General features: G+C 42.8%; 3 protein-coding genes and 1 pseudogene across 5 annotated transcripts in view; 2 read left to right on the top strand and 2 right to left on the bottom strand.

Moving 5' to 3' along the window:
• The first annotated feature begins 984 nt into the window (after positions 1 to 984).
• Positions 985 to 1,607, top strand: LOC149111004 (uncharacterized). Its single transcript, XM_089290837.1, has one exon. It carries the CDS (start codon positions 1,027 to 1,029, stop codon positions 1,525 to 1,527), a length of 501 nt encoding a protein of 166 aa, XP_089146963.1. The 5' UTR covers positions 985 to 1,026; the 3' UTR covers positions 1,528 to 1,607.
• A 217-nt stretch (positions 1,608 to 1,824) lies between these two features.
• LOC149111003 (uncharacterized) lies at positions 1,825 to 4,002 on the top strand. Its single transcript, XM_089292902.1, has one exon. It carries the CDS (start codon positions 2,142 to 2,144, stop codon positions 2,565 to 2,567), a length of 426 nt encoding a protein of 141 aa, XP_089149028.1. The 5' UTR covers positions 1,825 to 2,141; the 3' UTR covers positions 2,568 to 4,002.
• LOC149111002 (uncharacterized) lies at positions 3,582 to 6,406 on the bottom strand (annotated as a pseudogene).
• Positions 6,407 to 12,103: 5,697 nt separating this feature from the next.
• The window catches only part of LOC110054718 (uncharacterized), a 32,200-nt gene continuing 16,795 nt past the window's right edge, over positions 12,104 to 27,508 (bottom strand). For 2 of the 3 annotated variants that reach the window (XM_089292983.1, XM_089292982.1), the window contains exons 3-4: positions 13,849 to 14,052; positions 12,104 to 13,346 (exon numbers count right to left, since the gene is read on the bottom strand). In XM_089292983.1, coding sequence (XP_089149109.1) covers positions 12,616 to 13,346; positions 13,849 to 13,870 — 753 coding nt within the window. In that variant the 5' untranslated portion in view covers positions 13,871 to 14,052 and the 3' untranslated portion in view covers positions 12,104 to 12,615. Of the gene's footprint in view, positions 14,053 to 27,508 lie in introns of all 3 variants that reach the window. The other variant, XM_089292984.1, reaches the window with a different exon arrangement.

Genomic DNA, 27,508 nt, shown 5'->3' with positions numbered 1-27,508 from the left:
GACTGCGCAGCCTCCAAAGATGTGGAAGGGCGTACAGGCGAGCTGGTGAATCTCGCCTTTTCTGCTCGGCATATGAGCATCAGCGTTTGGGTGCTGACCCAGAAGTTGACCGGCATAACATCTTCCTTCCGGGAGAACGTGGCGACGATCGTTCTCTTTTACACCCCCTCGGCCAAGACCACGAAAGCCATCTTTGATGATTATGCTGGTGAACTCTCTCAGGATGAGTACAAAGGTCTGGTTTCAAAGCTGAAAGAGCGAAAGTTCCCTTATCTCGCGTTCTCGCTTCGCCACCCCTACTGGGTAAAGTTATTTTGAATAAAAAAAAATGAAAGTTGAATATATACCCTTGAACAATGGCTGAAGAAGAGGCCGCGTTAGCAGAAGTTATGAACCTTCTTCAAACCGAGCCCGAGCCGGGTCCAGCAGGTGGCCTTGTTCCAACCGCCCCCGGACCTGACATTCCTGCTCTTCGCGAGCAGCTGGCCGTGCTGGTGTCTACAGGCAAAGCCAAAGAGGCCATCGGAGTGCAGTTAACCCACGAGCAGGTGAAGCGCCTTAGCGAAAAGAAGAGGTCGAGAAATTCACCAAACGCTACGAGACGTACGTGGGCTCAAAGACAACAGAGGGCCTGATCGACAGCTTCATTTTTCTTGTAACCAAAGCTGTCGGAATGGCCGTTAACATCAAAGACATCGACGCTTACCAAAAACAACTGAGAAACGACTACATCTTAAACAAAGAGCTCTCCAATCTGGCCCGCAACCTTGCTTTGAAGTGCGGCCGGTTTCTTGCTGCGGCCAACGCGGCGCTGATCACCACAAAACATATTGATTTTAGTCCACAGTTGTCGGAGCAGAGCCACCCTTCTTGTGATGAATACGGCTATCCGCTTGAGGGCATTGATGAAGTACCCGGCTCAGCACCTGTAAAATAACTTGGCGGCAGTCATCAACAGCTGCTGACAAAAAAAATTGTTATTAATTAAACATTTTTCATTTGCTTAGTATACGCATTTGTTTCAGAATGTCAACCGAACAATCCGAGAGCGCGCCTCAGGTCGAGACCCAGGCAGCGCCTGCCGTAGATATCACACAGCAAGCGACAACTCCAACTCCAACCATGCAGCGCGTGAAAAATCCTAAGCGTGTGGCTGCTGGCAAAATGGTTTCTGAAAGAACGCGGCTGGCACGGGAACAACAGAAGAAAGATGCCGAGGCTTATAGGGCTCTCGGGGAAAATAAGGCAAAAGCCGCCACAGAGTCCCCTGAGCCAGCCCCGACTACAGAACGCAAAAGCCCAAAGAGCAGCCGAGAAAAGAATATCGGCCTCAGCACCACCCAATGGCTTGCTGTTGCCACCATAGTCGCTTCACTGGTCGGGATTTATTACAAACGGGAAGAGCTCAAGGGTATGGCCAAGGCCGCATTCGACAAAAAAACGCCTGAGCCCGCGCCTGAGCCCCTGCGTGTTGAGCCAGAACCCGCTCGCGCGACACAGCCAAAAGGTTTAAACAAAATGATTTAAACTTTTGAGTGTAATGTATATCACGATGCCGAAAGTTGACGTTCCGCAGATTCTCGTCTCTTCAGCCGCAGTTTTTGGTATCGCGCTGGTGTGGAACGACATCAACGAAAAGGTTTTTCGTACAGTCTACGACCTTTTGAGAGCACCATTTATTCATAAGGACGCAGAAGAAAGAAGAAGAAGAAGAATAGAAGAAGAAATGAGAAGAAAAATAGAAGAAGAAGAAGAAGAAGAAAGAAGAATACAAGAAGAAATGAGAAGAATAGAAGAAGAAGAAGAAGAAGAAGAAGCCGCGGGGAAGACAGATTAATTTGATTTTAAACTTTTGTTATTTTCCTTATATTAAACACACCATGTCCGACAACAAGCTTGTTAAGACCATAATGGAGGCCGCTACTCTCACTGGCTTAGCCGCTGGCATCGGCTGGGCCGCAAAAAAGGTTGTGAAAGAGAATCTCACTTCTGATCCCAGCAGCAGTGCGATGAATTACGTGAAGTTCACCGCCGTCATGGTGGGCAGCATTGCGCTCAAGCAGTACCTCGAGGACCAAAAATTCCTTCCCTATAGCGTTTGAAATTAATGATTTGAAAAAAAGACTCTGCTATATAACAACATGGCGAGCATCGCGATTATGGTTGGCGGGGCCGTGTTGAACGCAACGGCTTTTATCGGAGGCAATTATCTGGCGAGGGCGCTTGGCGGGGGCGACAAGGCTGCACTTGAAGAAAAAAAGCGCCACGACAAAGCTCTCGAGGCGTACAATGCTGCTTACGCCAAATACACGCGCGACCACACCAAACTTCTCGACTGGATTGCGACAAACGCGCAAATAAAGGCGGAGGCCAAGCAGAAATTCACCAACACGGACTATGCCTTCAAACTCTACAACCAGGCGCATTCTGAAGAACAGACGACACCTCCCAAAGAGCCCAAGTTCTCAGATTTCTACCAGCCAAGCGACCAGCAGAAAAATGGTGAACTCATGTTCGTGGGCGCCGGGGCGCTCGCTCTAGGCTACGCAGCCTTCCGGTTCCTTTAAACTTTTTTACGCCTTACTTATATGGACGCCAAACTCGCAAAGATATACTACAGCCCTGGGGGCTACTGGAAAGGTATCTCCGCGATCAAAAAATTAGCCGAAGCTGCCAAGGTACCTGAAGAAACCGCAAAAAAAGTGGCTGATCAGGCAAGCGCTCTGGCAGATATTCCTCCCTGCACCGAAGCTAATTCCTCGACCGAAATTCGACGTTCCCACACCCAACGCGGTCCACCAGGCGGACCTTCTTTTTCTGCCGCACGACAAGCTCCCTCGTGGCCGCAAAGTTTACAAATACGCGCTGACCGTTGTCGACGTGGCCAGCCGCTACAAAGAGGCCTAGCACCTGACTTCGAAAAATTCTGATGAGGTCGCCCAGGCCTTTCAGAAGATTTACAAGCGCGGGCTTCTCAAATGGCCTGAAATGCTGCAGGTTGACCCCGGGCGCGAATTCATGGGCACTGTCGCAAAAGAGATGGAAAAGTACAAAACATATATCCGGCGCGGGCGCGTTGACATTCACCGCGACCAGGCCATTGTAGAACGTTTCAACCGCACACTGGTTGAGAACTTGTTCGGGCACCAGTACGCCGTGGAAATGCGACTCCCTGAGGGCCAGCGGTCCACTGTCCGGGTGAAAAGACTTCCTGAAGTTGTTTCGGCTTTGAACAACGAGGTAACAAGACTTATCGGCAAGAAACCCGCCGTTGCTATCAAAGAGAAAGCTGTTTATGCGAGGCCATCGACATCTTATTCAAGGCCTGTTGGAAAAAGCGAAAAAACACTCCCCGCCCTTGTCCAAGTTCGTTATCTCTACCAACCCGGAGAGCTTGAAGGGGGCGTGAAAAGAGCCACAGACCCAATCTGGTCTTTGAAAGTTTACAACATTGAAAGACCTTTCACCAAACCGGATCAACCCGGTCTCTACTATTTGCGCGACGGTCCCAAGCGCGGCTTCGTGCGCGAAGAACTGCTCGTTGTCCCTCCGAACACTACTCTTCCTCCGGCTGACGTGAACTAAATGTGAAATTCGATTGGTTCGGTGTGTATCCCGTCGGGCAGCACCCACCGCTTGTCGTAATAAGCGCTCAGCCCCAGCTTCTGCTGCTCGTAAGTTACCATCTGCCCGTCCCGCATCCTGAAACCTCTGTTGGTCGCCATATCTTTGCTGCCTTCCAGCGCTTCCTTAAAACGTTGCCACGTTATCTCGTTCTGCTTCTTTGACATCCCCTTCGTGCTAAACTTCCTTTTTTCGCCCTCTCCTTCATCGGCGTAATAGCACTTCGAGCAGAGCGCGATCATCCGGCTGCCCTCGAACTCAAGCTTGAAGAGGCCTGGGGTCCGGCCGCTCCACTTGTCCCAAGCCAGCCACTGATTTTTTTTCCGCCTCGAATCCTTGCTTCAGCTCTGGCCGGACAATGTCTTCGAGCCGCTCACCGGAGATTGCCATGTAGTTACTGTCCGTGTCCATCTGGATCAGCTCGAAATCTCTTCTGTCAATATATTTGTCGAGAAAGTCGTAGTAGAATTCCAGCATCCGCAGCTTCGCCAGCCGGTAGACAGCGATTCCAATCTGAAAGGGCCGTCTGATTGTGATCCGAGGCTTCCGGCTTTCCAACTCATACGCCTGCCCGATCTCTTCAAGATCAGAGAAATACGCGCTCCGCAAGGCTCTGTCGACCACCTTCTCGTCTTTGGTGTAAATCACGTTTGTTTGCCGCTCCAAAGCTTCAATCAGCTTCCCGTACGCGCTTTTTCCCAGAAGTTTGAACACTTCAGCGAGCAACGCCTTGCTTTTGTCCACGTCTCCTCTCCGGCGCGTCTCCGTCACCTGCTCCACGAACCAGGGGAAGATCTTGGCCGCTTGGTAGTCGATTGTTCTGTAAACCTTCGTGACTACCACCCCGTGGTTCACGTACCACAGCAGCAGAGGGGCATATACTAGCATCCGTTCCGCAGACAGCGCCCCTACAAGCTTTTTTCCGTCTGCGCGATTTCTGCCCGTTCTTGCCAAGTAATCAAGCATATGTTTCGGAACAGCTTTGCCAGGCACCTTTTTGTTGTAAAAGAAAGGACACATGTCATCAAACTTTGGACTCGAGAGCTCTGGAATCTCGATGTCGACTTCGGCAAATCCAAACCAATTCCCTTCTTTGAGCATGCGAATTAGTACAAGAGCCGCCTCCGCTTGGAATCCATTTTTGTAGTGCTTGACCCTTTCCTTTCCGCAGGGCATATCTTTGAGCTTGGTCGAAAGATGAAGGGCGTTGACGTCTAAACCGACTATTTTTTTGCAAAGACGGGGTTCTGATATTTGATGAGACCTTATCCGCGTCACATCTACCTCGTGGTATCTTGTGAAAACCAGGCTCGGCCCTCCGACAACAGCTTCTTTCAGCATCTCATACGCTTCTTTGCCTGGGCTGCAAAGATCTGTGCCCCGCTCAACCGCTCCCCGGAGCAAGTAGTGCAAACTCAAGCCTGGGATGCTGACAGCGTCTTTCAGAACGTCGATCCCCTTCTCGGTGTAGAAGTTTGTCATCTTTTCCAGAGCCTCAAGACCGGGCGCCACATCGAGATTGTTGTAGTAACGCAGCCAGTCTGCGAAGGTGCGCATGCCCTTTTCTTTGAACACTCGCTGGCATCCCTCCCATTCATCCCGCGTGAGAACGTATTCGCCCTTTAGCTTCGAATACCAGTCCTCGTGTTTTGGGAGCCCAGGGAAATCAAGCTTTTCGGGGGTGTCAAACCATTCGTAGGGGAACCAGGATTTCACTGCCTTGCATCCGTAGGCTTTCACCCATTTGTCGTAGCTCGTCCCCGGGCCAAGGTAGTTGATAATATCGAGGAAACGGGCCCCCCAGGTGAACAAGAACATGGTTTTGTTCCCCTTTTTCGCCACTCTGACCTTTTTTGATATTTCAGCAAGAGTGCAGGCGAATCCGACCGAATCCAAGTGGTTTTTGATCAGATTCAGGTTATAGCTGCCTGAGTTGAACCCGACGACGGGAACCTGGTTGCACCATTCATAGATTTTTTGCTGCTGCTCCTTTGGCAGCAGGTGCATGTCTTCTGGCACAAACTGCGCTCGCACCTGGTCCTGGATGTTTTTTTTCGTGTCTCTCCAGCTCTTTCATAAACTTGCGGACCAACTCCGCGGGGTCTCTTTCACAGATGTGGGTGGGCTCTCTTTCAAGGGTGTCGCCGATGCTAACTGAGATTGGCACGTGCGTGTTTTCTATCGTTAACGCTCCTGTTGGCTCTTTCCGATAGTTTTTATCGCCATACGACTCGAAATCGTACAATTCCGCATGCGGATAAGTTTTCGTTTCCTTCCTCGGAAGTTCCCCCTTAAGATGCCCAACTTCACAAGACCATGCCTCGATTACTTTGTAGCCGATCTTCCGCAGAAACGCTGTACGGTTCATGGTGGCTTGGTACAGTTGTTCAGGGGTTTTACCGTTATTGAGAATTATTTGTTCTCGATAGCGCGGGTAACGTTTTGGGCATCCGTGGAAGGGGCAGCCGTGGTATTGGAACACCGTCCACGTTTCTTGGTTGTACCCGTCGACAGGCGAGCTCTTCATTTTCCCACCTTCTCGCGGAAGCCATCTCTCGCCCCCATGCCCGCACATTGCATGATGAATGTGGATACCCCGTTGCTTCACTTCTCGCTCCAGCCACAGAAGCGCTTGTCTAGATGCTGTGCTATTTGGGTACATCACTTTCTCGAAAGCTGTCTGCGGGGCTTCGACTTCCCCCCCCCCCCGGGCAATAGATTGCCGTTTTTCCTGCACTGCAGGTTTGGAAACGACGTTGGAGATGGCAAACTTGTGTGAATCTCTGACGGCAATGAGTGCATTCATAGTTTCTCGCCAGCTTTTTGACGTCTTTTATCAGGAAGGCGTCCCCTTCGTAAATTTCGATTGTCAGAATGTTTTTCAGTTTGGGATTCGCGTTTATTCTGAGATGCCACACCACTTCACCGTCTTCTAAACGCTCAGGCTCTTAGACACGTATTCCGAGGCAAGATGAGACATCGGTGCCCTGATTCAGATGGGCTTCCACCTTGTCCAACTCATCTAGAGACGTTTTTGCGAAGTTTGCAGGTATGGATTTGAGTTTGTAGAAACTCTGGGCCAAGATTCTAGCTGCTTTTGTGCTTCGATCGATACGCGCTCTTCGGTGCACAGCGATGCACCGCCATAGGCACAGGTTGTCGCAATACACGTCCAACGCCACCATTGCCCGGCTATGGCAAGGTTGCGCAGCCAGTCAGGCAACGGTCCTGTTCCCACCAACGGCTGCCTGTCAATCACAACCTTCAGGTCAACGTTGAAAAAGCTTTCAAACACCCACTTTGTATTCGGCCTTTCAACGCTTCCAAGCTCAATTCGTCTTGTTTCCTGGCGGCTAAGCCATTCTTCCGCCTCTACCAGCTTGTTTATCCAGGGTGAGCCCTGGTTTGTGTAGTACAGAATCACCGTTCCATCTTCAATGTTGCGCAACTGATACGAGAAAACATGCCTCAGGTAAAACGATGTGTCAACGTTTTCTCGAATTTTTTTCATAAAGTCTGGTGTGAAGTTTTTTCCCAGACCTCTGATGAAGCGCCATCGAATATAACGCCGTCCTTTACTCTCTTCCCCCTCATGCGTTGCATCATCGAACAGGTCCAGAATCTCATTTTGGTAGTCTGTCACTGTTCGGATGTTCTGCGCAGGAAAGGGGTCGTACTCCCTCAGAAGCTCTTGATTTTTTCTCCCCTTTCTTTGCCGTGGAGGGGGTCTTGGTTGGTAAGGTTTTGGAAGTAAAGGTTTTTGCAAACGCTTCTGCGTTTCTTGGGAAATAGGTTCATCCAGCACGTTCTCGACAAGCTTTCTAACGGCTGGCGCGTTTTCCGCAAGTAATTGGTTTAAATACTGCAACGTTTCTGGATCGATTTTTGCAAGTTCTTCTTCCAGTCTTTCTTCAAACTTTTGGTCAATGGAAGCCATGGTTCCTTGCGGTATAATACGTATCCTCATTTCTCTAATTGTGTTGCCTTCAGCTCGAGCAGAACGTGATCGAAATCTTTCTTCGCTTTTTTGCCCTTCCGCATTAGCCCTGTTTTACAGTTTTCCCTCCGCAGCCCCTGCATAACCGGTAGTCGCACTGCACCCCGACCCTGCAGACCCGACATGGGGCCGGCATTCTCATCCCTTTCTTTAGCTGGTAGTTGTGCTGCTTGCAAAAGGTCCCTACACACCGCTTTCCACAGCTTTCTTTCCGTCCCCGCATCAGCCACGCGCAGTTGTTTGTTGCTCGGCGCATCGCAAAGGTTCTGGCGGTATAATGGCGGGCTCGTTTGTTTCTAATATATGTCCCTTCCCTTCCCCGTTGTTGTAAGTAGTTGTAAGTAGTATATAGGGGATTAACCAAATACTGTTTTAAAGAGGGACTCAGCATTTCCCCGTTTTGAAACCCCCTGGTTTAACCGAAGCGAGCTTGCGAGCTTCGGGATTAAAGCTGGGGGTTTCAAAACGGGGAAATACTCCTCCCTCTGCGAAACGGTGTTTGGTTAATCCCCTATGTACTACTTTCTGGGTTTAGACACACCTATGAAGCGTGTTAAAAATAACGGCAAAATATAGGTCATGTTTAACAGCATAAAAATGCATCTGGTACCTCACTTTTCGATTATTTTACTTTACAGCCTTAAAATATCACTATTAAACATATACCATGCCAAATTTCATGTTCGAACTCGCAGTATTTCTCTTTGAAAAAAACGAAAATCTATGTCAATGTGTTGGGCGCAGATAACACAACAATTATACACCAACAAGAGACAAATCAATTTCAATGGCGAAAATAAAGGGCTATCATTTATTAAAATCCCCTCAATTCACTGCTATCAGTAGAAACATAATCTCCACTATATAATTTTTTTTTTTAAGACGTTTTCGAAACATTGCGGGTTAACTTTGTTTAATTTCCTGTCCTCCGCCGGCTGTTCCGAAAACGAGGAGTGCGGAGTGCGGAGTGCGGAGTGTAGAAAAAAAAATTAAAATATTTAAAAAAATAGAAATTAAAAAAAGAAAATTAAAAGTGAATTAAAAGAATAATTAAATGCATAAATAAACTAGAAATAGAAATTTAAGAAATAAAAATAGTTATTGAAAAATTCACACCTCCTGAAGTGTACATTTCATTCAGTCCAAATGGTATATTCAACTCACGATTTTCATAGTTAGCAGTTCACTTTTACGAAAAAAAAGTAAGGAGCAGTCCAGTTTTGACCATGTGTAGAAAATGTGAGAAATTACACCTTCGGTTTTCTTGGAAAGCCGTGTTGCCTCGAAACAAACTCAATCTTCGCTTTCCAAAAATAAACTGCCCGTGTGAATGAACCCTTGAACCATTCAACAACTTGTCAACTGCGCGTCCTAAAGTTCTCGCAATTTTATTAATGAAGTTCAAACTAAAACCTTTAAAAATTTTCAGCGCTGAAAAATAGTAAGATAAAAAGAAAATGTAGATTAGCAAATAAAGAAACAAATACATACACAGGTAAAGTTGCACTTTGAGAAAACTAAAATTATAAAAATAAAATATTTTCCCGAAAAAGCCATTTAACTTTCAGCACAGCGCTGCTTGTCTCGCAAATTCCACGTGCAACTGCGGCCATGTATTTTTTTTTTTCTGTTGGAATTTAATATCTTCTCCGGTAGAAAATTATTGATTTCAGTTTGCAAATAAAGTAAGGTTGGTACACAGTACTTGAAGGCTTTTAACGCAAAAGAAAGAAAAAATTATCCTAAAAGATGCTATTCACGCCCTGAAAATGATTTGGGTCTGAAAATAATTGAAACATGGGGAACGAGGAATAAGCTAGCCTCTTGTAGGCGTTTAGTTAACTCCAGTGGGGCGCGCTGCAAAAAACGGCGAGAGAAAGCGCTTGTCCCCTATTTTTTCGCTAGCCGTTTTTCGCGCTGTGCCCCAACTAACTGAACGGCTGGAAGAGGCTAGGAATAATTTGCCTCCTCTAGACCAAGCATTTAAACAATTGGCATGGAAACGCACGTGACGGAATAAACGTATTTAATATATTCATTGAAAGGTGGTAATAAGTGGTAACGGTAACGTCAAGATTGCTGTGCTAGTCACTGGAAAGAAAGTATTTTCAAAAGAAACGTATTATAGATTGTATTGATGCGTACTGTCTCTGCTCCACTGTTTACATCTAGAACGATCAGAAACGTTTTCACTGTATTAATTTGCTCCCATACATCCTCCATGGAAAACAATTCCTAACTTAACGTAATTCAACTCAACTTAGTTTAAGTTTCCAACAATAATAGATCTCAATGTCTCCAAAAAAAAAAACGCAATTGTACACGAGACCGACTCTTACTTGTTAAAACATCCCCTTTTGGACTGAGCCATACTATGAAGAGCATATCTAATTTCTCCAATGCACAAATTCTACTAAACTACTGAACGTACAAGTCTAATAACTTCGATCCAGCTTTGAATTATTTAAAAACCATGTCCATATTCTTTTAAGAAAATGAAAACTTTTACATGAAATTTGAACGTTATAGAAACCGGGTAAGTCTAATCTGAGGAACTGCTGACGCGCGAAACCTGCGAAACTACTACTTGAACCGCCAAATTTCTGCAAACCGATTACAAATGAAAAAGGAAAGTAAAGACAAAGAACGTAAAGAAAAAGAGTTAAACGAGGGGTAACCTCATCCAAGTCCTAATCCCTTATGACTAACTTCGGTGATCAGACGACAACCCATGCTTTCCTTATGGTGCCAAACTGAGTAAATGTTCTTTCTTGTAAGCCATACTCGACTATTAATCAATAGGCCAGCCATCCCGTAAGCATGTTTGCAATTGCTTACAACTCAATAGGGTCCACTAACAAAAGCAGCCATTTTTAACAAGAAAGGTTAGCTTGATTCTGCCTCTAAAATCAAGCGATGTAACTCACCGACAACATTGTTACATTTACCTAGTGTTTAAACTGTTGAGAGTCGATCTTTTGGCGGTAAATAGGAAAACGTGGCTCAGATACCAGTAATAAATAAATTACCAGAAACTTAATCAGCTGGAAACAGCAAATTAGGCGGATTACCACTGTTAAACGTAATTGTTTCTAACCATCTTATCTATCTTAGTGAAAGTAAAATGAAAACACTCATTTGACAGTCTTTTCCAGGTTGCACAGTTTCCGCTCGTTCTGCAGGTTAAACGGTCCTTACCCATAGAAACCTTAAAACCTAGCGACCTAAAGCCAGGACGCGATATAACCCAAAAGTGTCACGACAGGTAATCACCAGTCCCATTACGGTAGAAAAATGTCAAGATCCATAACAAGACGCAGCTTGTGCCCCTCACTGAGCTCGCTCGCGACTTTAGACAAATCCACAAGATTTGACGTAAAATAAGGAAGTCAACCGATGACGCACGCAGTACGGGCGTGATAATAGTGTGCCTTCTCTTTGCTGATAGTATACATGAAGGGCTGTAAAGGACTGCCGGTGGGGTGCTGATAGCGTTCCATGTGTTTTAAAATCACATTATCAGGAGCTGCGGCCTGCTTCGAAATTTCCCCTCCACATCCTGTACATTTACGAATATTTCCATGTCGGAACTCTAGCAGAAATGGATTTATGTTATGGTATGGCTGTGGTAAAGCTGCCCGCTGGTGTGGTCCTCCTGCTTGTAGGTGTAGAACTGCTACCTGATGCTGTGGAGAGACTGGCTGTTGGTGTTGACCTGCTACCTGAGGCTGTGAAGCTACTGCATGCTGGTGTTGACCTGCAACATGATGCTGTGAAGCTACTGCATGCTGGTGTTGACCTGCAACATGATGCTGTGAAGCTACTGCGTGCTGGTGTTGACCTGCACATGATGCTGTGAAGCTACTGCGTGCTGGTGTTGACCTGTTACATGATGCTGTGAAGCTACTGCGTGCTGGTGTTGACCTGCCACATGATGCTGTGAAGCTATCACTTGTGTCCGCTGCTTTGACCAAATTTCGTACGGTTACTGCCTTGCTTGGGTCTGCTCCTGCTGCCGTGAAGTGGAGGCCGAGAAATTCATTCCAGTGTTGGTGTGAGTAACTGTTGCCTTGACCGTTCGGGGAGGCCTCTCGCCCTTTCGACCCCTTCCACGAGGCATATCCGCTGATACGAGGTTTGAAAAATTGATAGCATTGCTACCTTGACTGCGCTTGAGCCTTTTAAACCAATTGTAGAACTTAGGCTGTACTTTCTGGTGCTCTGCATAGACGATGGAGTGTGAGCAAATAGACAGACTTTTGTTGTTTACGCAATTACAAACAATTCGGCTTGTACTGTACGCGCTTACGACGTGTGGGTTCCGAGCGTTAGTCTTGCTTGGAATGAGAAGTGATCCTTCTAAGTTTGGAATTGGAATAACCTGTTCTGGAACCTGGAGGATTTTCTCGGCTTTCTCTGTCATTCCGGTTAAGGTGGAGAGGGGAATCCAGTCGATTTCCTCTTGAAGTAGACGATCAAGAATTGTTTTTTTTTTTTTGCGCCCTCTGCAGGCTGCGGCCTCTAAGTCAGATTACCATTGCTTGCTTCTGAGATCTTCGTCCCATGTACCTTCTGCAAAGCTCTCTTCCGCTGATTTGGCGTCATTTTCAGCCAGTCATCGGGGGAAGTGATGATGTGATTGAAGGCGTTTCGAACCCGGTAGGGCCCTTGGTCGATAACTGCTATCTCAAGGCCGTTTTCTTGACGTTGTATCAGCTTCTGTAGTGATTGGACGAACTCGAATTCACTAACGCGTGTCTTCTTTGTGTCTTTATGAATAAAATCTTGAACAACTTTATTATTGCCCTCAGATGGGTTGGTTGTAAATCGTGCAGGTGGTCGTCCTAAGCCGGCTTGCTCTCTTACACCAGCACCAAGAGGACAAAAAACTTTCTGCGCTTTGTTTTTCACAAACCAGCAATAGGCCTCTTTACCCGGCTCTCCAGCTTGACTCCATTTCTCCTCCAGGGCTTCCAGACGGCATTGAAATTCCTCTACCTCTCTACAGTCAACCAGTCCAGGCATATACTCCCCGTCACGTGCTCCACCAAAGGTATCCTGGAGAAACTGTGCTTGGTAGGCCGAAGGAACTGAGAGGGCCTCAAACTTCGCATTGAGGGTGTTTCGCATGTGCCTCTCGCACAACAAATGAATAGCACAGTCGAAGTTTCCTCAAACGCCTCGATTAACGCTGTCTCATCATCGTTACCGTACGCCAAAAGATTTTTTGTGGCAGGATTCAAGGATGCCAAGTTAGTGCAAAGGTACTTGTATGACTGACTAGTTTTTCTATGATGTACAAGCACCGGACCAACGAGGGTAGGGTGTTTGCCATCTCGGCGATTCTTCAACAGGAGATGCTTGTAGGAAATAATGGTAACATTAAATTGTCCTAAGTTGAAGGTTGCGTCCACGTAGAGTGGTTGGAACTCCGTTGGATCTGTACGAAAACGAGCAATGTCATTAATTTGACGGTTGTTTCTTAGGAAACACGCAGGCCCTGGTGCGCATTTCACTTCTCTAAGAAACGCGGTATCCTGGAAACGGCTTTGTGTTTTGCATTCCACGAGCAAATCATACCAGGCATCTTTCCTATGGGACGAACTTCCTTGCTGTTGTTCAGACGAAGGGCGTCTTGCGAGGTAAGAAACCTGTTTTGTACTTTTGGGAAGTTCACCGAGACCTCTAACTTCTGCCAAATTCCCTTTTCCTTCCGTCACACCAACTAAAACGAAAATGGGTCAGTCTACTTTCAAGTGTGACGCTGCACGAGAATGAACGGATTACCAAGAGAGATCAGAGAATTAAACACTCTTTCTAAGTTTAAAACACATATTTTTAAGCATTTTATGGATCAAGATCGTATCAATCATGTATGTACCGTAAATTAGGTTCAATTTTTTGCTTGTTTGTTTGTTGTTGTTGCTCTTCTTTTTAAATGCTTGTTTTTACATAATCTCCAGAATGGTTGTATTTTTAATGTAAATGTTTAGTATATATATCTTGTTGTTGTTGTTGTTGTTTTTTAAAGTACAATTTTATGAATAGCTGTATTTTATATGTAAACGCTGATCGCCAGTTAATACCAGTGATCCAGTGATCACTGATTGGCCTTTCAGATTAAATTAAGTCTTTTATTTTTATTTATTTGAAATGCAGCACTGGGTCCTTGTTGACCACCCAAAGACTTCAGCTTTTCTATTGTACTCTCACAGGTTCTTACGTACCCTTTTTGTTTTGTCTTTGCATTCTTGTGAGGCTTCAGACTCATTGGATGTTCCCCATCAGTGAAAGAGTACTGGATGATGCAATAATTACCCAGGCGGCCATCCTCCTCTGTTGGGTGGATAATTACGTTCGACGAAGTGGAACGCAAACCTAATTTTGACCTGTGGCTTTTCAGAGTTGGTCTCCCTGTGCACGGTTCTAGGCTGAAAAAAAAAAACACATTCCTGTAAGGACACCAAAATGGCCACCCCGCTTGATTTTTGCAGGGGCATGTCACGGCCAGTAAACTGGTACCATTTAATGCTAAGACATGTGATAAGACATGTGACGAACATGTGAGTATGTGAGCAGGCCATCTGAGCTCGTCTTTCCGATGGATCCTTTTTTGACTTCTTTCTGTTCAGTCGCCGTACGCCTCGCTATTATGTGCTCTCAGCGTTAGATTTTGGCGAATTCAAACGCTTCGACGGCAGCATTTATCGCAATCTGAGGGAATTGTCCTTGTTTATTACACGACTTGGCTTTGGGATGACGACCGTGGGAACAGCTACATTTTGATTGCATTTGTTGATTAGTTCCAGTCGCGACAGATAGCTCAGTCTTTATCCGGTCGAAATTTTATTGTTTGGAATCGGTGGAAAAGTACTCTGAAGGCAAGATCCATACGACTACTTTATTCATCAGGGGAAATACTCAAATTAGTCGCGAAATGAGCACGCGACTGCAAATGCTAGCTTAGAATAATGTACGTAATTTAAATATTCTATGAAACTTGAGAGACTACAGAAACTGACAGCGTCACGCAACGTATTAACAAATCGTGACCTCTTCACTAGCATGGACTTTGACACTATGCATATCTGACTGTAAAACCTCGGTTGCTGCTGAGAAATGTTGATTTTAGCAGTAGACAAAGGTTGAAAGTCAGCTAGTGAAATCATTTATTTACGATATATATATATTAAAGTGAGAGCGTCGAATGCACTCTCATAATCTCTGATTACTACTAGTAATAGGCACCTTAAGATACCAGGACAGGACGAGCTAGGACGGCTACCGGAAGTAAATTCACTCAACCGGGCATGCGCACGAGAACTGTCGACTCATCTCTCTGCCGTCCTCATCTCGTCGAGGACGCCATTTCGCTCGACCAGCCGTCGTATCGAAAACATGAGTATTTTGCTCTTGTTTTGCCTCGATAACTGTTCCAATCGACTTTATTTTCAGTTTTATTGATAGGACTGTCTATAAGGTTCACAGTTTCCGTTATTGTAGTCTAGAACACTACGCTGAGATACGAAAATGTGAATAAAAATATTCCTTGTCTGTTCGTTTGTGTTTCTGCAGTCACTGTTCAGACGCTATCACGAGTGAGCAAGCTCAATACAAACTGTGTGCATTGAGAATACATCAGTGTAAGTACAGTCGATAAAATGTTGTAAGAATGAATGCCATGGAGCATCTATCGAACAAATAAAATACACATTTTCAAACTGACGTTTAGTTTTTTTATGCTACCCGGAACTTGAATCAACGTTTGTTTGATTTTTATGATGCTTGTTACAATTACAGATGGAAATTGAAACGTTCGCCAAAAGTCACGATTCTTCGGCGACAGAATTCCCAAACGCTCTAGTGGTAACTGAAAAGCCATCTGAAGCAGGTCGATCAGATTGTTCGTTTAATTTTTCATACGGAAATTATGGTTTCTCTATTAAAATATTGACAGATGTTTGCTTCACTTATACGGAAAAAGAAATTCAGCATCGCTGTTCACTATCGTTTAAGCCTAATAGGATAAGATTTCTACCATCTCATTTATAGTCTAATGTAATGGATGTGATTGCTTCTGTGAATAGCTTGTACGAAGTTCGAATTATTGACGTCGCCGTCTTTTGCGAAAATGCACATCTTAAGGGGGTCTTATACTCTCAGATATAAATTTTTCTCCAGAAAACCATTTTTTTGGAACATGAAGATTCAACATCCCTGTCCATTTGTAAATCGTATTTTGAAACGATTTTCCTCTAATTACTCCTGAATGTACGTTTAAATTAAGAAATCTGAACACTTCTAGCTATTTTCAACATAGCAACACCCATAGCAACCATTGTTTACAGTCTAAAAGTACTCACAAAATGGATTCAATTCAATACATTTTAATGATACTTTACACAAACGCTTTAAAGATGTGTAGTTATGAGAATTTTGCATCATGGTCCTGAACATTATTTCTTCTACCATCTTATACGCTCCTTATACTTGGATAACATTTCTATGACTGGTGTGTATTCGGGTGTTCAATGAAACATGTATGTAAAACCTTTAAATATACCCCTCCCCCTGCCCCTAACCTCCCCCCCCCTAGTTCACAGGGCTAATTTGGGCTCTCGGAGACCGAAGTAAAACTTTAAAGCCTTATTTCTCAAAATGACCAAATAGACGGATCATCAATATCTCGCACACGATATCTCCACTGGGTTTTAACCGAATGTTGTCAAATTTTCAACATTGATGAAGGACACAATTATCTAGGTCTTAAACCTCCAAAATTTGCAATTTATGAAATTTTTTCCTGTTATTTAGTTAATATTAGTTAATATTAATACACTTTTTCAACATTTCACGAGAAAAACCCCCTCAAAGCACTGTTTTCTGAGGTTTGTCTCCTGGACAACTTGCTTATGGACAGGATGAACTTAATTCCATACTTCTCGAACCATTCATTATTACGTTATCGTGTTTATAATGAACACCACTTTTTAACACTAAGGAGCTAGTTATTCATTAACTATCGTGGCACATGAGCTGGAAAAGCTCATTTTTGAAGTCAGAGTGCAAAGTCCTTTAACGTGATACCAAAACTGTTCCACAGTTGTTTTGCAAAAAAAAAAATTTTAGGTATAAGACCACCTTAAGTCCCACGTTAATTAATTAAGAGCCAGCAGCCTGGGCCTGAGAAATAGTCATATGACGCAGTAGCCTCGATGTCGATATATCGATTAAAGAAGTTCGTTTCTCGTACCGAAAGCTTACTAACGTGTAAGTGACAGAATGTCTTCTAAATAACTGTTTTGGTGGTCAAAGGACATCATTTAAGGCCGGCGATCGGTAACTTGACATGCAGCATTCGAAGAACTGAATGTTTGAGGCAGTTGGCGATTCCAAGGGTGCTCTTAAGCGCCAACAGATCGAAACTTGGTTTGCGACTGTGTCAGGCCAAAACAGATCAGGTCTAAAAGCAGGTCACTTCATGGCACAAAAAAGGTATTTTGGGGAGTTACATGGCAAGCAGTAGGCACCGTGCCTACGAAAGTGTAAATGTTTTGACCGGCTTTTAGACTTGATTTGGCGGGAAGGTACATTCCGTGTCGCAACGGTCTAGTTACCCATAAGGCATTGCAAGATGTGTTGACAACAATGGCTGCTGTACATGTTGTATCTAGCTGACGATAAAGGCTGTTGTTAGCCATGAACCAGAACAATTAAAGTCAAGACTATAACATATTTGACGAAAGGCATAAGGCCTCCAATTGTGCTGGCTAAAAGATTTCGTCAGGATATAGATTATCAACGAAAACAAAGCAAAATAGTTTCTAGACGAACTCGCTGGCGAGGTAGATTTGGACGCAGCGAAATCCTTAACTTCGAGATTCCGTAGGATTTTCAGAGTTGAAAATAGCCGAAGAAGGGTTTTCTGCCGATGACGAAGACATGGAAAAGACGACAAAAACCGAACAAATTTTGCGCCAAGGTAGACGAGTTTATAATCACAATTAACGCCACTGGACTATGGTAATTCTAGGAGTTCAGAATGTGGACTGGACTTGGAAATCCAGATCATCACTTGTACTGCCTTATTTGGTTAACCTTTTCGATCTTTAAATGCGAGTTTCTAAGGTTCATTGGGCCTAACCAGTGACCACAAATAGGTTCAAGAGTTCAATTTCTCGTTCTGAATCATCTATCTGGGAGATAATTTTCCACAAATGTAGAGGAACTCTCACGATTGGTGGTTGAGGCCCCTCCAAGACCCCCAGCAGAGAACGTAAATGTTTTCAAAAGCCCATTTTATCAAGAAAAGAACTACTGCGCTAGATAATTTGGAAAGAATAACATATTTCAACGCATCAGGCACATAAAAGTGATTTCTAGGGTCATATGACACCTTTTGTGGTCATGACGTCAAAAAACACATTTTTGTGAATAAGCTAGTTTGCAAAAGAGCTTTAACGCCAATTTGATGTTGACATGTTGCTTGGGTAACACTGTTGTTGATAACATGACACAAATTTCCCTAATCCATTTTTAATAGATTTTATGACTACATTAATATTGTCACGTGACCTATTTCCTCTCATTGGACGGATTTTATGCAAAATGTGCAGAATTCAAAACACGTTACAAAAAGATTGTCCAATCACAAATTTGAAAATTTATAGCTTTACTTATTATCACTTGTTTTTTTCGCTCAAACTGGGCGCAAACTTTTTAGTAAATAACTAGTCACGTGACCTACCAATAGAGCAAAAACTTTATTGATGTTGCTCAGCAATGTGAAAGAATTAAGGCTATAACTTTTTAGGTTAAGTGATAAAATATTTATCACTTTATTAGTGAAATGAACATTTGTCGCCATGTTCTGGCACTCACCGTATTTTGCCCGTTTTTCTTGCTAATGTGTTCATAAAAAAATTGTACTGAATTCTTCTCTAAGTGAAGAAACAAGCATTTGGCTACCTTAAGTGACGTGACTAACTTCTAGCGCCTTTTTCGTACCTAAAACAAACATTTTCGATAGCTGATTAGTGAAATAAACCCTCAGTGCAACCTTTTCCTATTAAACGAACTTATAGTTCCTTCCCTCAACTGATGCACTAGACCTAACCCTAATCCTAACCCTAACCCTAACTAGACCTAGCCCTAACTCCACCCCGAACCCTAACCATAAACCTTAGGGTTAGGCATAGGTCTAACCCTAATGCAAAGCTTAGTGTTAGGCTTAGCTAATAATAACTCTAGCTTTACCCTCGCCTTCAAGAAAAGATATCTTGAGAAGGATTTATTCAATTGAGCTAAAATTTTCAGGATTTGTTGTTCTGAGTACGTTCTGTGGGATAAGCAGAGCACCTTTCCATCCAGTGCACTCTGTCGAGGTTATGTATTGAAACGTATGCTAGATTTTCTGTGTCAGATTTAACTGGTCATCATTTTACATGTTTTTAACTTTTCAAAAATCTCTATGCTTATCCCAGCAAGCTATTTGTCTTCTTTTGTAAAATGTAAAAATTATTCCTTTTGATCAGTTCTTGTGGGATTTATCCTTTCTCAAGTAAGCCCTGGCATTCCCCAGCAGGTGGCAGATTTAATCAGCCGGTGTCAGGTTACAATACAGTTATAGGGTACACAAATATTTTTTTCATAATCTTTGGCCTTTGAGCTTTTTAAAAATGTATACTTTGCCATGGTTTGGAGTTAACTCTTAGCCACGAGAAAATGTTTGAAACATGGTGTGTTTTAGGTTAAGTCCCACCTTACTACCTTAAGCATTTTGTTTTTGGCGACACTACGGTACCCGCGAAAGTTTCCCGCGTCCACTGCCGTTGCCGTCCTGGCCTTCCCGTCCTCGTATCTTAAGGTCCCTAATAAATAACTCAGATCACGGAAGTTAAATCTGACCTTGTTGTAAATTGTTCGTTATATCATATACAGCTTAGACGTTCAGTCAGAGGTTTCGACAAATTATATCTTTTAGATAATTTATAAGACCCCATTTCCTTGAATTCATCAATGGCGCTTTACAATGTCTGGAATTTAAATCAAAAAACAATTAAGTGTGCTAAAATCCATTGAGCCATACTTACGTCATTGTTCCTAACATCGATAGACTACAAGTAGTCCCTCTTTCGCAAAAAATAGCCGAGTGAACGCGGCCCTCTCGCACCCCCCAGGATTTCGCGTAGTCAACAACAGCAGCGAAATTTCAATCTGGCCATTTAAGAGGGCTATCTTTAAAACGGGGAACGGGAAACGGGAAACGGGAAACGGGAAACGGGAAACGGGAAACGGGAAACGGGAAACGGGAAACGGGAAACGGGAAACGGGGAACGGGGAACGGGGAACGGGGAACGGGGAATCTTTAAAATGGGGAATCTTTAAAAGCGGGAATCTAACGGGGAATCTTTAAAAGCGGAAATATTTAAAGTAGGGAATCTTTAAAAGCGGGAAACTTTCAAATGGGGAATCTTTAAAAGCGGGAATCTTTAAAATGGAGAATCTTTAAAAGCGGAAATCTTTAAAATGGAGAATCTTTAAAAGCGGGAATCTTTAAAACTGGAAATCTTTGAAGTGGGGAATATTTAATAGCGTTAATCTTTACTGAAAAGTGAACGAGAATCTTTCAGTTTCCCACCGGAAGCTATTTATTCTGTCACATGCGTCAACTCAACAGGTACAGAGACAGTTGTGAAATTTATTCATTGTAATTTTATTGCACGCTATTAAAGCACATCGGTTTAGCGGGATAGTGGAGCGGTTCAAATCTCGATTCTCACTCTTTGAGATCCGCTAGACCGACCAAAGAATCGAACCGCCTGGATTTATCTTAACTCCGGACTGTGAAGTTTAGTTTTGCAGCGATGGATATTTGTCGTAGCCTTATCATGAGCTAATGGAAGGACTTACGACTTAACGACAAATATATGGCAGGGAAACACGTTTTTGGTTGTTTAATCGATAAATCAACAGTCCCCTAAATCTGGTTTTCACATGACGTCGCTAAAATTCAAACTACAAAACTATTAATCATCCTGAGATTTTACTTTCATGATGTGTAAGAACAGCTGAAAACTAATAGTCATATAAGTTTTTGCTCCAAGTGGGTTCTTGGTTTTGTAATAGACTACGCTTGAAATTTCCAAGCTTTTGCGTGACGCGGCATTTACATGACGGGCAAGAAAGCTGTCATGTTGGTTAAAAGAGTGACTTATTTCGGGGAATTTGGCTATCTGAGCAGCTCATGTATTAGAAAAAGTATTATTTTTAAAATGTTTTTGAGTTCCTGAAGAGATAAATTCACGCTTTTGTAGCAAAACTCAGTGGCAGATGTTTCTGTTGGTTTCCGGCCGCCATCCGGATGGGCGCCAGCATGGCGTCTCCATCAAAATCTCTATCAATTTGGCTGAAAAAATTCTCCGCATATCTTGCGTAAGACCAAGTTTCAAGAATACTGCTTCAATATTTCCAGAGATATCATTTATTCAGTATTTTCTGCCTTTTAGTTGCAAACAATGACGTCATCACTGATCTAATTTGCATAATAGAAAAACGTCAATATCTCTAAAACGAAAAAAGATATTTCAAAAAGAAAAACGCCATTCTTCTGTATTTTGAAAGGCCTTTCGAATAAGCAGAAATTATTTTTCGTGTCATATACACTTTAAGTGGAATGATCTCGGCGAACAAGATGTGATAGGGGAAGGGTCGTTTGGAGCCGTTTTTATAACAAAAACCAGGAACAAGGACGGAAAGTCGAAACAGGGGTTGACAAGAAATCACCCGCTTTTAAAGATTTCCGCTTTTAAAGATTCCCCATTTTAAAGATTCCCGCTTTTAAAGATTCTCCATTTTAAAGATTCCCGCTTTTAAAAATTCCCCATTTTAAAGATTCCCGCTTTTAAAGATTACCCGTTTTAAAGATTTCCGCTTTTAAAGATTCCCCATTTTAAAGATTCCCGCTTTTAAAGATTCCCCGTTTTAAAGATTCCCGCTTTTAAAGATCGCTGTGGCTAAATGACCGGCAGCCGGTCAAGGTTTTCAAATCACTAAATGACCGGCAGTCTCATATTTTTCTCAAATTTAAGGAATCGAAAGAACCCATCGAATTAATGTAAGGTTTGATCGTGCTCCAGAATTTTCTTTGATCTGCATATTTATCTACACAGAGTCGTTGAAAATAATCTTGCAATACCTTTCGTCTCATGCTGACAATTTTATTCCTGATCAAACGGTACTTTTCCCAGTCCTCGTGACTTCTCGATTTGTTGAACTTCTTCTTCAGTCGATCACGTTCTCTCATTGATTTGGAATATCGGGTGTAATAAATTTCGAACCTGTTGTTTGTTGCTTTATCGTCATTGTAATAGGTACATGGTCATCTAGTACTTGAGTGTAAAGTTATTCCCAGCACCAATAAACATCGTCGGGATCGTCAAAAGTGTACGCGACCGAAAAAGGCACTGTGTTGAGGTCACAAAGGAGGGCTTTCTGGTCGAAGTTTTTAAAGGATCGCCTTGTAATTTTTTCAGTGTTGTGTTTAATACAGCGTGGACCAGGCAGTGATCACTCAGGCCTGTCTCAATAACGCCAGAGTCTTTAATAAAGGCCGGAACATTTGTAAGGATGACATCCAGGCAGGACGCTCTGTTCGTGAAAATACGAGTTGGACTTGTAATAAGACTGTCTAGATCGTAAATCTCACAGATATCTAACAGGCATTTCCCCTGTTGATTGTTGTGGAGCGGATTTATTATATCGCAATTCAAGTCCCCGATGTAATCTCGTTCCCAGAGTCTTCGTTCCCCTTGATCAACGGTCGGAAAACGAGAGCTCTGGGAGCAACCATTTTGAAATAACCGAATATCTGGTGATTCCGCCCATCCGGTTTCACGGCGCAGTCTGCATCTATGGCGCATGCCTGAAATGGTTGCTCCCAGAGAACACAGCGGTCAAACGTCTGCGCATGTGCGAGCAATGGCGCAACTGAAAGGCGGCCAAAATATTTTCATGACATTGTTCTTTTCGTGGGTCATCGGAATCCTATAAATGACATTTCCCTCGTTATTGATATGTTTGTTCATGTTTTACCCTGTTCAACGAGAGCTAACAGAAATAACTTGAGTCAAAAATTGTTCTTCCTTCTGCTTGTTGCAGGTCTTTCATTTCCGCGGTATGTATTTTCCGTGCTCCTTGAATTTTTTGTCCGCCTCGACTTTGCATTTAGTGCACCAGTTTTTCCCAGGTTTGTAGTTTAGAAAAGATTTTCCCACCTGGTCAAAGACCTGGTACAGGCGGTTTGGGATCGGTATTTTGGCCAGCTATGCCCTCATGACGATGGACATGAACATCGTTTGTCGTTTCGATTCATCTCGTTCCTGTGCTTCAGACAAATCAAGGATCCGGATGGAATCCCCACAGTCCTTGCCAAAATTTTTCCAGCTCGTCTGAGCGAAGCCGAATCACTGCAATTGTCTTTTTCTTATCCCATTTTTCCTTCTTTTACACATCGTTTGTCGTCCGTTTCCGGCGTCACGCATCGTATGATTAATAAAAACAAATAAAAATATGCTACGCCGTCGGCTCGTAGCATGACACGGGTTTTAAGACTTGTAAACTTTTTTCGTAAAGCTCAAAACAAAATGGTAAATCAACAGAATACCGGTAACTTAATAAACTTTGTGTCTGAAAAGTCTTAAGTTTTCCTTTTACCTGCTTTCTTTTCCTTTTACAGATTTCTATGAACTTTTCAATTTTTTTCGTAAATTTTGCGTGACACCGGTTGTTTCCCATGTTTTCCTTTAAATTTTTGCGCGGGAAATTGGCGTGCGGCTGCCAAAAAATGTACCAATTTGGACATGCCCAACGTTTGACCGCTGTGTTGACAGTCCCTGACGCAGATCACGTTCTCGGAAGTGCGGAATGCTTCGTCGGTATCCGGACAACTCCCCCCCTGGGCAATTCGCCCCAGACAACTCGCCCCCGATCTTCAGACAACTCGCCCCCGATCCTCAGACAACTGGCCCCCAATATGAAAACACCTATGTTACGTTGGACAAATATATTTTTATGCTCATAAGGTAATAATTTCTTGAAAGAAGAAGAAAGTTTGTTTTTTAAAGTACATTACGAGACCAAGACTTACGTTTGTAGCCTTCGATTGTAACGATCGCGTAAACACATAAACGTGACCATTTCGTAATCCAGCCACAACATTTGAAGTAATTGAAGTGAAACAGATCTAACTGTTTATGTTTTATGTAAAGGTGTTTTCATATTGGGGGCCAGTTGTCTGAAGATCGGGGGCGAGTTGTCTGGGGAAAATTGTTCAGGGGGCGAGTTGTCTGACATTCGCTTCGTCCAGTAATAATGTTAGTTCGCTCGTAAACGTGGTATTATCAACAGATGGGGGTTTGTATGCGCTGATGAGAACGAAATATCTTTCACCAATTCGCAAGTCGAACGTGATAGTTTCTAATAGTTTACCACTCTGTTTCTTACGAGAGGCGACGGTATTGTCCCGAATATAGACCGCAATACCACCACCTCCCTTAGTTCTGTCCCGGCGAAAGAGGTTATGGCCATCAAGGTGGAATTGACTGTTGAAAAAGACCGATCGATCTTTGTTTCTTGCACCGAGAGGATGTCGATTGCATTTGACATCAGCCTGTCCTGTATCTCCACAAATCTGGTTGGAAGGCTGTTTATATTTTAGTTTGCAATAATGCAGTGTTTCTTGTAGTTAACTCTGAGTTGTCTGATATCCTCTATCCTCTTCGTGTGGAAAAGCCATGATTGTTTTTGCTTTAGTTTACTCGGTAGTATCGCATTTTCTTTAGTTTTTACTTATATTTATTTTGTATGACTATTCAAACTTGTGAGGAATTTTAATACATCAAAATATATTTACATGTATAAAGCTTAATATGCTTCAAGTAGTCGACCATTTTCGATATATTAAAATTCAGGTTGGCAGTGAGGCTTAGAGGACACAAACAGAGAAAATTGAATGAGCATGTTTATTCATTTCTTTTGTTTGCGTCCTCAAGGCCTCACTATCAAGGTGAATTTTAACATATCGAAAGTGGCCTATTCCATCAAGTTAAGTCAAGTTCTCTTTCCAAAGTTGATTAAGAGGTTCTAAGAAAGTGAAACATCCAAATCCTGGCTTAAAAACTTGAATGCCTCAGCATTCTTCACAAATATACTGGTTTTATTATTCAAAAATTGGTTGAAGGCAAGACAATAAGTTTGGAAGATGCAGCCCTTTATTAAACATTACAACTTGTTTTTGAATGTTGTTGGATATCCTCAATTGATTCAAAACTTATGTAATGCACAGTCAACTAATATCTTATTGCCTTGCTCTGAAAAACGCAGGAAACAGTGCAGTGACCACGAAAAGGTAAGGCTAAAAAACAAAACTAAACAGAACAAGAACTGATATATAAGCTCATGAACATGAACACTAGAGTGAGTCCCAGTTGATTGTGTTTTTGCAGCTATTCTTCCTTTCTTCGGTTGCTTGCTGTATACTGAAGTTGCAAAGCACTTTGAATTACAACAGTTTCAAGCAATAAGGAACCAATATACCACAAAGGTGCATAGTCCAAGGTAATCAATCCCATTATATTGAAGTAGGTATATCCTGTATAATCCCAAGGACAAGCATTAAACTGGCGTAAAATGAGGCCAGTGAGAAACTCCCAAATGTAAGTCCATAGAACATACAAAAATCCTCGCACCACTAAACTTGTTTTCCCATTCAGAAACAGGAACATTCTTTCAACAACAAAGGATGAAATTGCATAAATGGGGAAACTCCAAACAGAGGTACAACCATGAAGTTTCCAACCATGATGATATTTTAGAGAGTCAACAAAATACCATGTTGCAGTGAACATTACTTCAGCAAAAAGACCACAGAGACCATACAGAATAAGTCGTGAAGCTAAAGGCAAGCCACCCCTCCCAAAAACAGTTTGATTTGAGTCGTAGGCTGGTTTCTGTCCATACGTACAAGGAAAATTACCAAATGTCACTTTCACCATTTTCCTTAAGAGGGAAACAATGGAAATTCAATATTATTAGTGGAGCAAACAAGGCAATTAGTTTCACACAGGATACCCAAACTTAGATGGGATGTGATCAATGTTTGATTCTTTCAGCGACAGTTAAAAAAATCCTGGAAAACATTTAGATTACATAAGTACTCATGCATTAGGTTGAAAACGAGACTTTTCCCCTGAGGGGGGGGGGGGGGGGGGAACTCGTACATGAAAAGGTCAGGGATGCTTGTTGTCTTGCTCAGGGGTATAAATCAAGTATTCTGGTCTCACTTAGGGTGTTCATGATGAAATGTCTCTGTGTTTAGCTCTAAGATTTTTTAAGGCACACTCCAAGAAACAAGAATTGAAAAACGCTCTCTAATCTGACATCCTACTACAAGGTCCTCTCCTGAACAGTGGAAGTCTATTCTGTTTTCAGTGGTTTTTATTAAGGGTCAAATAAAGCTCGAGCCACGCCCACATTGGTCTTCTAAGGGGTTTAATTCAAATTAGTTGGTGAGAATCCTCGACTTGTTCATAGTATGCTAGAGAAAACTGTTCTGGATTGACCTTTTACAACAAAAAATTAAAACAAACTAAGAGACATATAATTTTGTGACTGTCTTGAAGTGTGTATGACACAATTTTTTTTAACCCGGTGTTTGTTTCTTTAAAACACGCACTAAACGAAATCTGGTTTAGATAATGATAAAAAAAAATTTGTTACTTTTACGTTGTAAAATTGACCCGAAGACTTGGAATGAGAATGCCTACTTGTTGGGGTGAGCAGGTGAGTAGTGCGTAAATTAAATTGGACCATTCGATACCCCTCCTTGCGACGTCAGTGTAATTGATAGAGTCTCTGCGGGTTCCTTTGTGCATCTCAAACTTTGAGTCATTTCACTTGTATTGGCCATGGTTACACATAGCTTTTTATCGTCACAAGTGATAGAGCGATCCTGAGTTGACAAGCGATTCTGAGTCGCAATTGACTCAGAAAATAGTGAATCATTTGATTCCGAAGAGAACATAAGTGGAAGAGGTACTTCTGAGGATTTGGCGGCTATAGAGACTTTGATGACTCCTTACCAACATGAACTGGTTCGTGAAGTTGGTAATGACGAGGAAGGCAACTCCAAGGAAGAAAAATTCCACACATGGAAACTTATTTTTGTATGGATCACACAACAAAGGCTTGAATTACTCCTTGTCTAAATTTGCTAACTTAGTCACAAAGTGTGCAAAATCAAGTGATTTCTGAGAAAGAGTCACAATGGAGTGTTGTTTTGCAAAGACACTTGATCTTTGTGCTGGAGGATTTTGTGGTCAAGATTTTCACAAGAAAGCATGAGAAAGACTTACAACTTATTTGGGGAAGTATGATACTGTCTTCAGAAAGTGATCCTCTTTGAAGTCTTTAAACTGTTCTTGCCACAAGATCGGTCTTTTACCTGTTTTGAAGATGGCTGCCTTTAGCTTGTGCTTTGTGCAAGCCACAAGTGCACAAAATACTGCTGTGTGAAAGCGTTGTTGGCCAAGAACCTCAGACGCTGCTTATTATGCTTTTAGAAACATTTCAGAACCTGCTTTTGGGTTCATCTACCAGGAGCTTGCCATTATCTTGCATTTTCTTGCATGACAGCTTGAAATAACTTTGATTGGTTTGCCTTGTGGCACTTCAGTGGCAGTATAACAACTTGAATCTTTGATTCTTGAAACTGCTGATGTATCATTGGATTATAGTGCTGTATAGATGGATTATTGCTCCTTCCTCGTGCTATCTCTTCGAATTCATGAAAAAATCCACAAACAAGTCACGATTTTTTTTGCACAACAA

The sequence above is a fragment of the Orbicella faveolata genome, unplaced genomic scaffold, assembly GCF_042242905.1.
Source record: "Orbicella faveolata isolate gen_17 unplaced genomic scaffold, um_ofav_v1 contig_24, whole genome shotgun sequence".
Lineage (NCBI taxonomy): Eukaryota > Metazoa > Cnidaria > Anthozoa > Scleractinia > Merulinidae > Orbicella > Orbicella faveolata.
Note: the sequence above shows the minus strand (reverse complement) of the source record. Positions and strands in the feature narration are given on the sequence as shown.